This window comes from Parasteatoda tepidariorum, chromosome 8 (assembly GCF_982258835.1).
Source record: "Parasteatoda tepidariorum strain Cologne lab strain chromosome 8, Ptep-v5.0, whole genome shotgun sequence".
Classification (NCBI taxonomy): domain Eukaryota; kingdom Metazoa; phylum Arthropoda; class Arachnida; order Araneae; family Theridiidae; genus Parasteatoda; species Parasteatoda tepidariorum.
The window spans coordinates 3,011,025-3,028,849 of NC_141762.1; the positions used below are offsets into that span (position 1 = coordinate 3,011,025).

Consider the following 17,825-nt stretch of genomic DNA (forward strand, 5'->3'; position numbering starts at 1 on the left):
ACAAAAATGCTTACTAGAGCATAAATAAAGATTACCCAGAACCTGTAATAAGATAGAAATAGCTAAGAATGGACAAAAAGATTAAATTTATAAAACAAGATTACTGAATTTGAAGTATCAGTTAAAAACAGTATCAAAATTAAATTATTAAAGCAGTTTAAAACAGTATGATTTAATGTTTCATTACAGAAACAAATCAGGTGAAAAAATTAATATTGAAGTTGAGTAATCAAAGTAATAAAATAGAATTGACTATAACCGAATTCTAAAAGCAAAAAAATTCAAGCAATGTTTGTTTCAATTTTTTCTACATCTAATTAATTATAAATTAATTAGATTCGATTCATATTGTACTGACTTATTGAAAGATTTTTTTTTAAAAAAAGTAGGTAAATAAAACTTTTTTTGTGATCAGATTAAGTTCAGAACGAAAAAAATACACAGCGCTTGTGATTTCGCACTGTATTGTGTAAATATATAGCATTGCGTATGGTAACCTGTTTGAAAGTGTTTCACCAGTAAATATTTTCCACCAATCTGGTTTTTATTTGCATGCCAAAAGATTGTAGATCGTGAGATATCTTTCAGGCTTTATTTCATTTATTGTTAGATTGCGAGTGTTTTATTTTTTTATCGACGACTTAATTCAAAGGATATAGGCATTTTATCTTATATATATATATATATATATATATAGTTATTTTTTACCTTTGACTGCTTCTAAAATTTCTTGATTTGTTGGAAATGCTGTCTCATCCTTACTATCGATATCGCTGTTAGTAAGAATATTTGATTCGAATCTAGAAAGTTTTTTTTTTTCTTCAAATATTAGTAGCGTGGAAAGCTTCTTTTCCTGTCGCTTTCCAGAAAATAAATCTCTGACATCGCTAGATGTTGTCAACTTCCATCTTATTTCTTCTTCGGAATGCCGCTTTGAAAAATCAGTTTTCAAATTTGTTTTAATTATTGTGGCTTCACAATTGCAACAAATAACCTTTTCAGTAGACATGATTTTTTTAAAAAAAGAATCTTTTGAAATTTTCCACATAAGAAAACACAAAGCAAATTACTGCGCCAGCAATAGAGGCCGAAGTTGGTAAATTTCCAAAAATAGCTTAATAAAGGGGAAAAAATTCTCCCCTTTTTATCCAGTAACTGTTTGCGTAGAATTACGGAGAATTACGAGCACTTTCTTCTTCCGCGGTACGCTAGGAAAAAAATATTTAAAACAATTCTGTAAGAAAAAAATTTTGCAGAACCATTATTGCTTCTGCATAAATTTTTTGTTTCTGTAGAAATTTTTTTTCTTTCTTCTTTTTTTTGGTAAAACAGCTTCTGTTTCTGCAGAATCTTTTGTGAGAACTTTTGTTTGTGGCAAACCAAAAATTTTTATTTCCAAAATTAAAAAAATCTTTCTGCAAGAACTCAGTCGCTTTCTGCGACTATGTCGCTGTGTTTTTGCCACGGGGGTTTAATGAAACAAACAACTAATAAATTCGAAAGACTCTGCAAGCTTGCGATGATCGGACATATTTAAACTTCTGCCTACAGCTGAACGTTTAGTATTAACTAATAAGAATTGAAAAGACAAAAATATGCTAATTACTTACTTATGACATACATTGCGACCTCTCTGTCCCCTTTACGAATTACTGAAACATGTATAAACAAAACCTTGAATTTTGAGAAGTAACCTCAGTTGGTTCACTCTTTTGAATTCCACAATCGACAAAACGTTTATTCCTTATTCTGAACTGTGTTTACTTATTTCTAGTTATAAACGCAGAATATATGAATTTGGTTATTTATAATTAAAGAAGTTCAAGTTTATGGCTATTTCTTTACAATAAGTAAAGTTTAGAAAGTTCAGCTCATCTTCCCACCATATAAAATGGTCTTAAATTAATTTTATGTAATAAGCTAAATAAATTTCTTCCTGCAAATCAATTTCAATCCTAAAAATACTTTTATGTAACAATACTAAAAAAAATTATAACAATAATCTAATATGTTCCTAAGGGTTAAGATATGCAAAACTAATCATTTACTCTTAATAACACTTTTAAAATCTTTAAATTTACTACCGCACCTTATATAAGATTAAACAAACTGATAATGTTTCAAAAGAAAGTGAGAAAAACCAATTAAAGGACACATGTTTCCTTAAGTTTTGTTTAATATATAAAGTAAAAATGTATAAGTATATATTTGACAAAAAAATTCAATAAATGTTTAAAATATCTGGGTTAAAAAAAAAGAAGAGAGAATAAACTTGTGATTTATGCATTACATAATAGAAATGATCATTTTAAAAATAAGTTAAATTTCAAATTTTTCTTTCAACTTTCTTTCCAAGTCATCAATTCTTCTTTCCATTTGGGATTGAAACTCATTAATCAGTACAGTTTCTTCCTGATGGTATTTCTCTGTTTCAGCAGTGATCAGGTCATCCACAAAACTTGAATCATTTCTAAAACTGAAACACAAAAGTTAAAATAAGGAATTAAAATAAAAATGCATTGACATACAGGGGAACCCTGGTTAGCCGTTTCGAACGTTATCCTGCTTCCACCATCATTGATAACGTTAAATTATCCAGGATTTTACATTTTGAAGGAAATCTCGCATTGTACAGTTTAAAATCTTTTTCTTTTTTTTTTTACAAAGCTTGCACAAACTTTTTCAGAGTTCTTTTTTCTTTCTAGATAGAGACTTGTTTATTAGCTGTGTGAAGCTTTTCTGACATTCTTTCTATTCAACCTTATTGTCCTTTGTGAGGGCAGATTTCTCCCGTGAGTCAAAATCAGGAGAGTGGTAGGTAGGCTGATTAAAGGAAGTATGGGAGTTAAAATGAAAAATGTGCAAGTGAAATTTTTTCAAGCAAACTAGATCCATTGAATCTTGGATTAACCCAATCATTTAAAGAATGTTACACTAAACAACTAGTAAGGTAATTATTTCTTTGTCTTGATTCTGGTGTTTATAAGCAAGATGTTTATAAATAAAAACAAATGTTCTGGAAGTTTCGAATTTGATTTCTACAACATTAGACAGTGTCGATTTGCATTATAAAAGAATTTAATGAAACTTCTCAGGAATAATTACTTTTAGGTATCCAACGGGAGAACAAATTGCCTTCAGAATAAAATTGTATGCCTGAAGATCTCTTGAAGTTAGTGACACGTGAATCGACTGCAACACACTACTCATTACTATTCAATATCTGATGTAATGCCTGTTCTCAGTGATAATGACAAAAACAATAAGCAAATATAAAACATAAAAACGTTTGAAAATGAAGCAAAATTGCAAACTATAATAAGTGTTGAGAGGGATATTGAAGAAATTGTGCCTAAAAATAAAAAACATGCAAAGATTAAACATTTTTTCTAGTAGCTCCTCTCATATCCATTTTTTAAAAATATACTTTTTTTTTAACTTCGATTTTACATTATCAGACATTGTGTATCTTTTAACGCTATTGTAAAAAATTTAATGATGTAAAATTGGGGGTTCCACTGTATAAATAACTTAGTGAATAAAAATATATATACAGTAGAACTCGTTTAAGAAGTTTTTCAAGGGAGTGGAAAGAAACGACTTATTAAACGGGAAAACTTATTAAACGGTGAAACTTAAAAACACATTAATAAAAAACTAAAAAATTTAAAATTGTGTAACTTATATTAAATTCTCAGCCTAATGAAATAAATATTGAATTTTAATATTCATTTAGAAAAAAAATTGCTAATAAATAAAAACAAAGTAACCTACTTTATTTTTTGTTTCATACAATGTAATATACGTTGTTACAATAATTGACTAGATTTCTGTGAGAAAAAATCGTGTAAAGTGGTTTGTTTTTGTCTTTTCTCACCTACCTTTAAGTGAAAATTGTCCAACTGCTGTAAAAATTTAAACATTTCCGGGGGTACATTTTCAACAGTGTAAATAAATTTCCTAAAAGTATCCAGCCCTTTCCTGGCATCAGAAAAGCTAGGTGGTTTAGCAATATCTTCTTCAGTTTCACTGAATTCTTCTGTATCATTTGTAACATCACAAATATCCTCTAATGTCAGCATATCACAAGGTAAAATTTCGTCGTCAACGGATACATATTCTTCAAACGATGCTGTGAAATTAAGTTTATTTTTGAATGACTTCCAATCATTAACAAAATTTACGTTTGTTTCTTCGTCTTCATCTGATATTTCATATTCAGCTTCTAAGAGATATTCTTCAGTTGTATCTCCGTCAGAGAATCCAGCTTTCCGAAAACAGTTAGCAATGGCAGATGGTGTTCTTAATTCCCATGCTGATACAATTAACTCAATCGCTTCTAACATATTGACTTTTTTTAGCTCTCCAGTATTTTCAAGTCCTTCCAGCATCCGTTTCACAAGTCGCATTTTATAATGCTGCTTAAATACCTTAATAACTCCCTGATCCATTGGTTGTAGAACAGAAGTAGAATTTGGTGGTAAGAACTGCAACTTGATGTTAGTGTACTTATTCTCCTTGGAATGAGCAGCGCAGTTGTCTACGAAGATTATGATGTTTCGTTTTTCTTTTCGCATCTTACTGTCTAATTTTTTCAAATACGTTTCAAAAATTTTAATTGTCATCCAGGATTTTTGATTACTGTCATAATCACAAGGCAGTGACTTAACATTTCGAAAGCATCTTGGTTTTTTCGATTTACCGATAACTAAAATCGGTAATTTTTCTATACCATTCATACTGGCCCCAACTAAAATTGTCAAACGTTCTTTACTGTTTTTTCCGCCATGACAGGGTTCACCTTTAAAGGCAAAAGTTTTATCTGGTAAAAGATTGAAAAACAGTCCACATTCATCCATGTTAAAAATGTTCTTCGGTTGATACCCTGAAATAATTTCAGGTAATTTAGCTTTCCATTCTTCAGCTTCTTGTAAATCAACGCTGTTACAATCTCCTTTAATTGTTTTATAAACTAGACCAGATCTTTTTTTCATCCGATCAATCCATCCATTGGAAGGCGTAAAATCAACATTCAATTTCTCCGCAATCTCTAATGCTTTTCCTCTAAGAAGAGTTCCGTTGACAGGTATGTTGGCGGATCTTGCTTGTTTAAACCATATCATCAGTTTCTCTTCAATATTTTCGTATTTTCCTTTCTTCACTTTTTTTACTTTCTGGGATGCACCGGAACAAGAAGAGTTTAAGATGATGTCTTTCTTAGCAATAATGCCATTTAACGTAGTAACAGGAAGATCTAAATTTTTTGCTATTTGAACTCGTGTTAATTGAGGATAGCTGTCAACAGCTTTTAAAATTTTTACTTTGTCATCAATAGATAGAGCTTTACGCTTAATGCCTTTACAGGACATTTTCCACAAAAATCAAACTTTTTACGATGATTTTTAAGATAACATAAGCGCCTACACTAAGAAAATTTTCAACGAAATGCTGCTAAATGTTTAGATGTATCTTTCTCTTCAGTTATTGAATGGGTGTGGACAGCAGTGAAGTTCGTGAGTCACCAGGCTATTCATTTAAGGTGGACACAATGACAAAGCTATTCCCTACATTCTTATCAGTTTCATAGTTCATCTAAAGGTTCACATTCCTTTGCTCACACCTGTTCCTGATAAGTCACCTTTTTTTGTAACAAAGGAGTGATGAAGGTCAGTGGTCAGTACCCATACATGTGTTTGTAAGGGCAAGTTAAAACTAAATAAGACATTTTAAATAAAATTTTAAAAAATTGAAATTAGGAGTGGAAACTTCTTAAACGGGAAAAAAACTTCTTATGAAAGTAAATTTAACATTATGGTAATTGGTTTTTTTAAAAAATAACTTCTTACGCGGGAAAACTTCTTAAAAGGGAACTTTTTAAGCGGGTTCCACTGTATATATATATTCCAATATTTAAAAAGCAAAGGGAAATATCTTAATCTATTCTTTAATTCTCTAAGTTATTAGGAAAACTATTTCTTATCAAGAAAAATACCATCTGCTTTTCAATTAAGAGATGTATTATACCTAACAATGTGCTAAAATAATACAAATGCTTTGCATGTGAGCAATTTCACAGTCAAAACCTATCAGAACGTAATAGTTGGAAAAAAAGCCCCATATTTATATTCAATTTCAATTTAATTTAATGATGTAAAATTGGGGGTTCCACTGTATAAATAACTTAATGAATAAAAAAATATATATATATTCCAATATTTAAAAAGCAAAGGGAAATATCTTAATCTATTCTTTAATTCTCTAAGTTATTAGGAAAACTATTTCTCATCAAGAAAAATACCATCTGCCTTTCAATTAAGAGATGTATTATACCTAATAATGTAATGTGCTAAAATAATACAAATGCTTTGCATGTGAGCAATTTCACAGTCAAAACCTATCAGAACGTAATAGTTGGAAAAAAAGCCCCATATTTATATTCAATAATTAAAAACGCTGTAAATAAAACAATATAATTTTGTTGAAATAAAATATTTTCAAAGTTATTTTATTTTTTCTAAGAACATCGAATTTGGTAGATTAAAAAAATTTTATTATAGTAATATCTCCAGAATCAGGGAGTATGATAATCACATGCAAGCCAATTTTTTGCATATATTTCAGGATGGATTTGAATATAGTAAAGAAAGATCTATTAAAACGACAAATTTTTCTTTCACACATAACTGCCAACATGAAATGGAAAAAAATCTAGTAAATTTTATGAAATATAATAAATTTCGTGCATAAATTGTGTAACTGTCTAAAATATTTCAAACTCTGTGAATTTTAGGGATTTTTATAGTCATTTATATACAAAAACTACATTACTCTATTAACTGTAAATTAACTAGATTATAAAAAAAATGCGTTTATAATATTTTTGAATAAATAATAATGAAAAGTTATGAATTCATTTCATATACATAGTTATAACACATTCTTTTATTAATTTAAAATAAAAATGTCTGAATCTAAAAAATAGAAAAATAAATAATCCTCTCAGTAGAGAAAAGTTTTCTACAAGAGTGGTTACACTGTACAGTAGCTGATAAAACATGCTTTTTGAACAAAACTTTTCATGTCAGTCAATGGTGACTGACATGATATTTGATGTGTTTAAAAAAATAAAACATTCTTAATATGTTATATCCTTTTATCATATCATATATCAGATACGTCAAATAGTAATGGTACAAGTAAATAAAAAACGAAATATAGTTACTTATTTTGTTGTAAAGTGGTTAAAAAACCTTTTAGTTTTTTATTTTCATTCAGCACTTCTCTTAAATCCTCTTCTGATGAGATTAATTTCTTCTCCAAGATTCCATTTTTCTCCTGTTAAATTTAATTAATATTGTGTCAAAACCACATAAAATATTACAATGTATGTATACATTAAGTTGCTGATAGAAAATAGCAATTTTAAAAATGAATGACAATTTTTATTTTTGATCAGAATATTATAAGGAAAGGAATTTTTGTAGGACAATAATAGAGGTCAGAGGAAGGCTCTCTCCTAATAAAATTAGCTCATTTTTCTATTTATTATTTTGATAAATTTTATGTCAAAATCAAATAAAGTAGAAATAGAATATGTATTAATGCATGATACTGTTCAAAAAGAAAAGAAAGATTTAAAAATGCAAAACAATTTTTATTATATCATTCATAAATTTTTATAAACTGTAAAAGGGAAGGTCCTCTTTCTGTTATTACGATTAGTTTATTTTGCAAGTTTTTCCGAGAAATTTAGTCAATTTATAGTATTCAGCCTCACAATCATTTAAATTTTTATAGTTAAACTAAAATGATTATTTAGTGCATTTTGATTATACAGAAATGGCTTGAAATATCCTGTGTGGTTGAGAAACATCAGAAATATAAGTTAATCCAAAAAAATGTATGCTTATTTATAGAAATATAAATGATTATATTTCTATAAAAAAAATAATATGAAACATACGTTGCTACTCACATGTGAGAAATTTTCTGGGATTTTTTTTACCTTCATGTGCATTACACAAAATAAAAAAGTGGGCACCTTAAAATAAAAAAGACACCTTTATTTAATTGATGTACACCATAATAACATTTTATCCAATGTTGGGATTTTAACATTCAAGGATTACATTTTAGTGGTTTAAGGGTCACTCCTTAAATATGCTAATTAATTAGTGAAATATTACTGTCAATATTTTAAATTACTAGATCAGATTTAAAAAAAATAATTTTATATTTGCGGCAGACAAATATTTTTGCACACGAATATGAAACTTATTTATTCAAAGATAATTCTAAGTGATAAATTCTTTTTTATTGTTATTTATTATTTCCTTTATTATTTTATTTATTAATGACCACAATTTTATCTTATTTTTTTTAAACTTTAAAGCATATGCACAGTTTTACATCAATTTATTCTATGTAATCTTAAGCAGCAATATCCAAGGGTGATTGTGAGCCCAATTGAAAAATCCTGAAAATTCCCTGAGTAAAATCATTAGTGACGCATTTCAAAAAATTAATGTCTTTATAAATTTAAATCATAGATATTTTCACAACGTTAAAATCTAAATAAATTATATGCAGCATAATTTAAATGAATAATTATGCATTCAGTTTACTTTTATCTCTAATCATGTTTATTATTCTACCAGAAAAAATATTTACAAATGAAAGAGACGCCAAGTATAAATTTTAGTTCTAATATTTTTAAATAAAATAGACAAGAACTATATAAATGTGATTGATGATTTCAGTAAATTTCTGGACTTAGGCTTTTCGGAAATTTCCGGATCACGGTTATCGAAAAAGCTGGAAATCCAGATTTTTTTAGAATTAATGAATTAAATGAATAATTCTTGAAAAATAGGACTACTTTAGGAAGGCAAAAAAGAAAAGTAACATTAAGGTGCCAAAATTTTTGAGCGCTCTTCTGCCTACATTATTGAGAATATACTTTCTAGATATGTGGCTCCCCCATATTTTACGGGTCAAGAATCCAAATCCATCAAGAGCAAAAACATTATGTTTATTTAGACAAAGTACGTTTTGTTTCTTGAACTATTGAAGTTAAATTCTAATATTTGAAAATCTAATCATTAGATCAAAAGTTATTAGGGTGTACATCAATTGAATAAAACTTTTAATTGATAATACAGTTGAACCTGTTTATCTCGAACCTGCTTATCTCGAAAACCTGTTTTTCTCAAAATTTCTTAGTTTCCCGACATTAACGATTTAATTTTAATGTATTTTTCCAAGTTTATCTCGAAAGAATTTCTTTCAAAACCTGTGTTTCTCGAATTTTGAAGGAGAATGTACAACATCGTAACTGATGCCTGGACAGCAGAACTTGTTCAAACAAGCTACATTAGAAGAACAGAAAAATTCACTAGCCCCATGGGAACTAAGAATGAGCAGATTGGGGGGTCGTTTCTTGGAATTTCCGGTTACTATCGTCACACTCTCCAACCAATTGAGTGTATTCGGACAATGAAAAGTTGATTGATGAGGGGGGCGTCATCACTGGGCATCAGTTTCCACACATGGATAAGAACAACACAAAGAGAAATTCATTTTATCAGTAGAATTTTTTTAGGAGGTCGTTGGTTTGAGCGTCTCAGTTTTTTTTAAAACATTGTTCAATTGAATTTTGATTGAGTATGGCAGGGGTTAAACGTAAATTGAATGTTCTCTCCATTGAAGAAAAAATTAAAATTTTAACATTCTTGGACGGAAATCCATTAATGAAAAAAAACGAAGTTGCAGTGAAGTTCGGTTTACCAGCAAGCACTCTTTCTACAATTATTAAGAATCGAGAAGCTGTGGAGCAAAAATTTCATAGCAGCAACAAGAATGCGAAAAAAAGCCGAAAATGCACTTTTCCGGACGTGGATGAATTTGTTTTAAAATGGTTTACACAATGCAGTAGCAGCGGTATTCATATCAGTGGACAAATAATGCAACGAAAAGCTGAGGATTTTGCTAAAGAGCTTGGCCATGAAGATAATTTTAAAGGCAGTAACGGATGGCTGGAAAGTTTTAAAAATAGGCACGGTATTATTTTTCGAAAACTTTGTGGTGAAAGTGCATCTGTTCCGGAAAGTGTATGCAAAGACTGGATTAAAAACATTCCTGATTTCGTGAAAGGCTATGAGCCAAAAAATATTTTCAATGCTGTCGAGACAGGACTGTTTTATCAATGTTTGCCAGACAAAACTGCTATGTTTAAAGATGAAGCATGCAGGGGAGGACAACAAAGTAAAGCTCGTTTGACATTGCTCTTAGCTGCAAATGAAGCAGGCACAGAGAAACTTCCTCCTCTCATGATCGGACGCTCAGAAAAGCCTAGATGCTTTTCTAAAGTAAAATCCTTCCCTTTTCCATAGAAAGCAAATAAAAAATCTTGGATGACGAGTGAAATCTTTGGAAATTGGTTAAAGTCCTTAGACAAATCCATGCGATTAAAAAAAAGAAAAATTATTCTTTTTATAGACAACTGTAGTGCGCATAACAATCTGCCTGAACTGAAAAATGTTTGTGTTAAGTATTTTCCCGCAAACACCACCTCAAAGCTTCAACCTATGGATCAGGGAGTAATCCGAAGTTTTAAAGTTAACTACAGAAAACAGTTGATCCGCAAACTTGTAGATGCAATTGATGAAGGAAGTACCCTTCCCAAGATAAATGTACTGGATTCTATCAGAATGACAGACCACGCATGGAGAAATGTAACATAGAAGACCATTCAAAATGGTTTTAAAAAAGCTGGGTTTAAGAATGAGTGTGAAGAAGAGACGGGGATGATTGAAGAAGAGACTGAAATTTCCGAAAAGGAAGCTGAAGAAACTTATATCACTGATGAAGAAATGATCGAAATAAATTCACAAGATTGGAATGCAATAAAATCTGGATTAAATGTGAACATTTCCTTTGAAGAATTTTTGCAAGTGGATGACGCCTTGGCCACATGTGGAACTTTGACAGATTCGGAAATCGTTGATAATGTCAGGTGCATTTCCGAAGACGAAAATGAAGTAGACGAAGAGCATATAGAAGCACCGAAAGTGACAGTAAAGGAAGCTGAAAAAGCTGTGGAACGTTTAACAAACTTTCTTGAATGTCAAGAAAACGTTGGACACGAGGGGTTCGCTGCTCTCTCTAACATTCGAAAAATTATCGAATCAAAGAAAATCCGACGTCAGAAATCATTAAAAGACTACCTATGAGGTGCGTATGACTGTTAAAAACTTTTATTAGATGTAATTAATATGTAATCATCATTAAATTCTTTACAACATAAATGATTTAAAGTTTCTTTTAATTAAGCATTGCTACTCGAATTTCATTTTTTTAAACTTACCTGTATATCTCGAAACCTCTCTATCTCAAATTTTTTTCCCTTTCCCGCGAGATTCGAGATAGGCAGGTTCGACTGTATTTCATTGACAGGTTTCTTTGTCTTCTGAGTTTGGTTTAAAAATAGTTGAACATTGGAAGTTATAACTGAACAATGTTGGTTTTAATTTTGTTGCCAATTTATAAAATAATTAAATTTTAAAATAAAAAATTTAATTGAAAGATCACTAACAATTTTAAAATGTAATTCTTTTTTAACTATTTATATACAATTAAGACCATTTATAACTTTGGCAAAAAATTTCATTTCAAAATAGTATAATATTTATTTAAATGTTAAAAGAAATGTCTTAGATATTGCACTGCAAAATACTCTATTGAATGCAAAATTTTACTAATTTGTAACTTAACAAGAAGAAATTAATTTGTTAAAATGAAAGTTTTTCAGCACAAAACAAACTTGCAACATAAAATCATTAAATTGCTGTAAAAAAATTAATCAAATTTTGTTCATATACCTGCTCAGAAAAAATAATTCTTTTATATTTTTCAACTTCTTCATCATATTTTGTACGAGACTCAACTCTTGTTTTTAAGGTTGAATTTTCTTTACGTAGAAGACTGACCTAAAAATAAGAAAAGAAAAAAACATTGAAGTTTTTTACAGTTTTATATTTAAAACCATTACTTTATCATCATTCAGGAAAGAAAAGATAATAAACTATGAAGTTAGGTTTATTTTCTTAATATTTCAGTCCTTTACCAAGTAAAAATAAAAGCAGTAAGTTCTACAAATTTATTAAAAACAAATAATTTTATTTCTTAGCTAAATTATTTTCACTGCTTGCTTTTTAGAAAATAACATTTCAATAAACTTTAAAATTGGTCAGTAAAATCATTGCTTTTACCTGTTATTAATTATTTCAAACTTTTCTAAAATGTTAAGTGTGACAAACAAATTTTATTTTAGCTAAGAATTGCAAAATTGGTAAAAAATAATTAATACATCTTGGTTCCAACAACTTTTAACATGTAAATTTAAACATAAAAATGAACAATTACTAAAAAATAGTTTTCTTCTCATGTAAGAATTTAACTCCTACTTAAAACTTCATACTTGTATTGACTGTTTTATTCACAAATTTTAAATAAAGCAAAATTTGTCCAAATTAATACAATAATTTAATTATGAACAAATTATAAATACTTCCAAAATGCGAAGCAAAATTAATATTCATTCAGAAAACATTTATTGCATCTCATAATAAAATTTTAAACCAAAAATGGAATAATTAGGAGCGTTACTTATAAAAATAAAACTAGATATATATGCAGTGAAACCCCGGTTAAGCGTACACTCTTGGGACCGAAAAAATTGTCCATTTACAAGAGTGGTTTGTTATGGGGAAGAGTACACTAATAACGAAGATTCACATCATAAATTGTTTTTAGAATAACTGCAATGTTATAGAAATAATTAAATAATCTATAACTATTTACATTTATTTAAACTAACGAATTATATTTACTGTACAAAAAGGGTAGATTAAGAAATATGATACGTGCCTTTGTCATACATTTATCCAGGATGTGATAGAAATTTTTTTCAAGCGGCTGTGCCTTACCATATCTTTATGGTACATTTTTGAATAATTAAGCATTTTTACACCAATTTCATCATTTTTGGATAGATAAAAATGTCTCAGTATATGATGTTGCTAGATCAACCTCCCAAAAAAATCTTGGCTGCGGCCCTGGCTCATGGGAAAGATTTATTCTATTTAACATCTTCAACTTTTAACTTTTAAGAGTATCGATTTTTTATTGGTAGATGGACATGTCAGAAAATAAAAGTGTTTGAAAAATGTTCAAATTATTTTAGAATAATGGAATGTTAGTAGCACATACTGTTTAATTTGTATCACTATTTAAATATGAAAGTATTAATAGAAATACAAAAAATCAAAATTAATAATTATATAGCATTTATTTAACGAAAATTGATATGTGAATGGCTTCCAATTAATGATCTAGTTCATTTTGATTAGATTTTTATAGACTAAAAATTGCATGATAGAAAATTTTTTAGCACTATGTTTATTTTTTAATGTCCTAAAAAATATGTCAAAAATATTGAAAATGATTGAAAAAAAATGAACTGAAGTATGAAACCTTAACTAATGTAATCAGAATTTAATTATATGTATAAGTAACAGTTTAAAAATATAAAATAAATTACTTCTTTTTTCAGTTTTTCAACTTTCTGCTCTAAATTCCTGTGATCTTCACGTTTGCTATCCTGAAAAATTTTACACTTAATATAATAATTGTAATTAAAATGTTTAAAATATCAATGTACAATAATTTTAACCTGTTTAGAAGTCAGTAAAGCAATCTCCTTTGCTTGTGTTTGACATTTAGACCTTGACTGTAATAACTTTTCTTGAAGATCTTTGGTTCTATTTTTGAATTCCAAATCAATTTCTTTCATCAATTTCAGTAGCTCTTCTTCACAATCTGATTTCAAGTCAGGTAGAGAAGGAAGACTATAAATAAAAATATTTTTTTATAATTGACAACAATTTTTTTTTTGTGTTCAAATTGAATGCTACTCATTTTCATTAAATAATATTTAAATAAATTTGTAAAAAATATGCTTTAGAATGTATAGAAACTGAATGTATAGTTACTGTTTTTCACTGAAAACTACCTAATTTTAAGATTTGCAGATTATATTAATGTTGTTATTACAATTGACTACCTAACCTTCTTTTCTATTCTTTACGATTTATTGCGCACATTTTGTTTGATTAAAAACTAGTTGAATTCCTGCATTTTGTATCAGGTAGAAGAAGAAAATAAAAATTGTAAACAATCAAAAAAAATTTATAATTAACTTTACACAATCATGTTTTACCAAATTTAAAAGTATGCTCAGACACAGTTTTTTTTTAAATAAATTTTATCATATACTAGGCTTGGGATTCACAACTTGGGTTCCACGAAATACCTGAATGTCTGACTTAAATAGTTAGTCTGAGTATAAATAAAATGTCTCAAACAATTATAACTTTTTAAATAGACAAGAAATTTTCTACATTTCACTTCATTAAGTTATTCCAACGGATAAATAATCAGAATTAAATATGATTCAATGATCACTTTCTTTTAAATTGAAACAATACAATTAAAACATTAATAGCTTTAAAAAAAATTGGCTATGACTTAAAAAGCTATAATCAGATCATCTAGGCAGTTTTGTGAATTTGCTTCTCGTCAATTGTTTAAATACAGTTGTAAAATCAATTTTCATTTTAAACAAAATTATTTTTATTGTCAATACAGCTTATTACTGATGATCATTTGATTCCTTGGGATATTCATCAATTTTTCCACCTAGGCAAATTTCCTATCCTCTCATTCCTTACCTATCTTACATTAAAGGTCCTGTCATTATTCTTTGAATAATCATCTTGTACGAATCCTGGATACTCTGTGTGCATACTATGCATAATTCTTTATCGCATTCACGCAATTATCACCAAACAAAACCAATCATTTTTTTAATCATCAGTCAAAAATTTAGCGGAAGAGTTCCGATTTCTGTTTGAACGCTAGTCAGGGTGCATAGCCATATCTTTCAACAAAAAATAAGCACCTTTTAAGTACTTTTTAAGCACTCAAAAAATATTTTTAAGCACTATATACATTAACAAAATGCAAAATAATTTTCAAAGATTTTACATGATCATGATAAAATAACTTGTTTCTGACAAATAACTCTCTTTTTTTATTAATTAGTAATTATAAAATGAAGAAGAGATTTCTCGATTCAATATCAGAGGGTGGAAATTTAGCCTAAAATTGAGATATGCAGCTGAGTTGCACACGAGAGTGCAAAACAGTTGCACCTTACCGAAGTCAGCTGAGAAGACGTATAAGCGGACTCGCAAGTATTTAATCAAACAGGTAAAATGATTGACGCTTTCATACGCTATGGACCGAGAGTACACCTAAATAGATTGTGGTTGAATGATTTGTCAAAACGTTGAATGGAACAATGAGAAAATCATGCTTTTTTCATAATACGTGGTGAAATTCGACATGGTAAAGAAAAAAAATCTCATTTTGGAAAAGGGAAAATTAAGCACTTCTTAAAAATGCTATGCACCCTGCATGTTTCAATTTCTGTTGAATCGTAAAACTAGTTAATTAAAGTAATTATTTGCTTACCTGACATGGTAACTTTGATTACCTGACATATCATTTAAAAATATTTTTATCAACAAGTAAGACTCCTCAGGCACATCACCTCTTCGTACGCCAAAACGAAGGGGTGTGCCAAACGAAGGGGTTATGAGCATCAAATTTTTCCAAATTATTAGAATGAACATAATTTTTTTGGACAATTTTCATTACAATCAAAGGAATATTTGTAATTTTGAAATATAGAACATTAAAAACCATAAAATCTGAATAGTTGAAATAAAACAAATTTATAAAAACTAATATATATACAGTGAATTCGCGATAACTCGAATCTGATAGGACTGACGAAAAACTTTGACATATCGGAAGTTCGACTTACCGTTAGTTTGGGTTTTGGACTTTCAAAATATTGTCGAATTATTTAATTAATACTTATTAATTACAAATCTTCTAAATGCTTACAATATTTAAGATCATTTTTCTGACAAGCCATTTACGATAAGACTGTTTGAAGCACTATATGATACCCTGGTCCATCGGCTGCAACTTTGCTGTTGTGTTTGGCGGGAGAAACTGCAAGTTTACGGCTTTCAAATTAGGTAGATCACTATGCGCTGTGCATTTATCCATTAAGAGAATCACTTTTCTTTTCTTTTTTTTAGCGAAGAATTTCCGATCTAATTTTTCTTACATAGTCTTCAAATAAAACTGATGGCATCCAAAACTTTTTGTTAGATTTGCAATCCAAAGGATACGTTTTTACATTCTTGAAACATCGGGGATTTCGGTATTGTCCGATAACAAGTAAGGGCAATTTCTCTGTCCTAGACGCATTTCGTTCAACTAGGACAGTCAAACGTTCCTTGCACATTTTGCCCCTCTGAGCAGTTTTCATCCTTAAACATCATAGTCTTATTTGGAAGACATTTAAAAAATAAACCCATTTAATCACTGTATCCTTGAAGTAAATTTGGTAACGTTTCATTTAACCTCTGTTCACATACTTCAAGAGGGACAGCTTTAGCTTCTCCACGAAGAGTGCGAAAGACATTGCGGGTGTTTTGCAAAGAAAGGGGCAAGATATCAGCTCCAAGGTTTTTTTTTTCTTGCTCTAAAAGATCCAAAAAAATTGAGTTAAAGGGAGTAAAATTCGAGTAATCGAGAATAATTAACATGAAATTGAAGATAAAAGGGTCGGAACCTCATAAAAAAATCGAGTTATAGTAATATTCGAGCTATCATACTTCGAGTTATAGCGAATTGACTGTATTATATATATGAAATAAAACTAACACAGTTTAAGCATGCAGGGTTTCATTAATTAATATAATTGTATGTGAAGAAAAAGAATTTTATTCTTAGTGAATTCTTATAAATTAATTTTTTTTTTTTTTTAAGTTAAGAGTATTTCTTATTTTTAAAAACAAAAATGCTTGATTTTGTTACATTAAATGCTTTTATGTTTCACTTAGAAATCTAGTTAAAGAATATCTACTGAATTTTACTTTTTGAAAATGCTTATAACTAAAAAAGCATGAAAATAATTTAGACTATCTAATAAATGAAGTTCAATTGTACATATAAAGCACACTTAAAAATAAAAAGATATATGGAGGATAATCAGTCAAGTTTTCAAAGTGAATGTTATAAATTTGCACCAAACAGTATTCCATAGAAAGTAAAACTTCATTTTCAACACAATGTCGTGCATTTAATATAACATGAATAACACTGACTGTCTTAATCTTCGTACAGAAAACACGACGGGAATCGCCAAAAAGTAACACAATGATCATTTGAGATATAAATCAACACGTCTACCTCAACAGTAAATATCTAAGAAAAATAAAAAATATATATATATAGATAATTTTAATAAGCCAGTAGGTGATATTAAATTTCAATTACTAGGAAAACGCGGAAACACAGTTAACAGATTATCATTTGCCCTTACAAACTTTAAAAAAAAAAAAACGGATAAAAGGACGAACAGATTCATACACAATATTAGGTCCAAATAGAGCATTATTTGCCATTAATATATTTATAAAAGAACGTAGATCATATGAGCGTTTTTTAAACTAAACTTTTTTTTGAATATTATGACAGTAATTTATTTCTGGCGGTTTTCGATTTTTGTAATCATATTGATAAATACAACAGGTATTTTAGGAGCACTTTGTTGAATTGCGCTTATAGCTTGCTAAAAATTTTAGGGTGGGTTATGAGGATTAATCTCACTGAATGCAATTCAC

At 28.8% G+C, this 17,825-nt stretch overlaps 1 protein-coding gene across 2 annotated transcripts; it reads right to left on the reverse strand.

Annotated features, from left to right (window-relative positions):
• Positions 1-2,158: 2,158 nt before the first annotated feature.
• Positions 2,159-17,741, reverse strand: LOC107443939 (uncharacterized). 2 transcript variants are annotated; one of them, XM_087149724.1, is made up of 6 exons: positions 17,572-17,741; positions 13,733-13,907; positions 13,601-13,660; positions 11,880-11,987; positions 7,223-7,335; positions 2,159-2,476 (listed from the first exon to the last, which is right to left on the reverse strand). In XM_087149724.1, the coding sequence occupies exons 1-6, from the start codon at positions 17,604-17,606 to the stop codon at positions 2,320-2,322; spliced, it is 648 nt and encodes a 215-aa protein (XP_087005850.1). In that variant the 5' UTR covers positions 17,607-17,741; the 3' UTR covers positions 2,159-2,319. The 2 variants fall into 2 exon arrangements, with proteins under 2 accessions (XP_087005850.1, XP_087005848.1); XM_087149722.1 differs by lacking the exon at positions 17,572-17,741 and adding an exon at positions 15,595-15,746.
• Between the last annotated feature and the right edge of the window lie 84 nt (positions 17,742-17,825).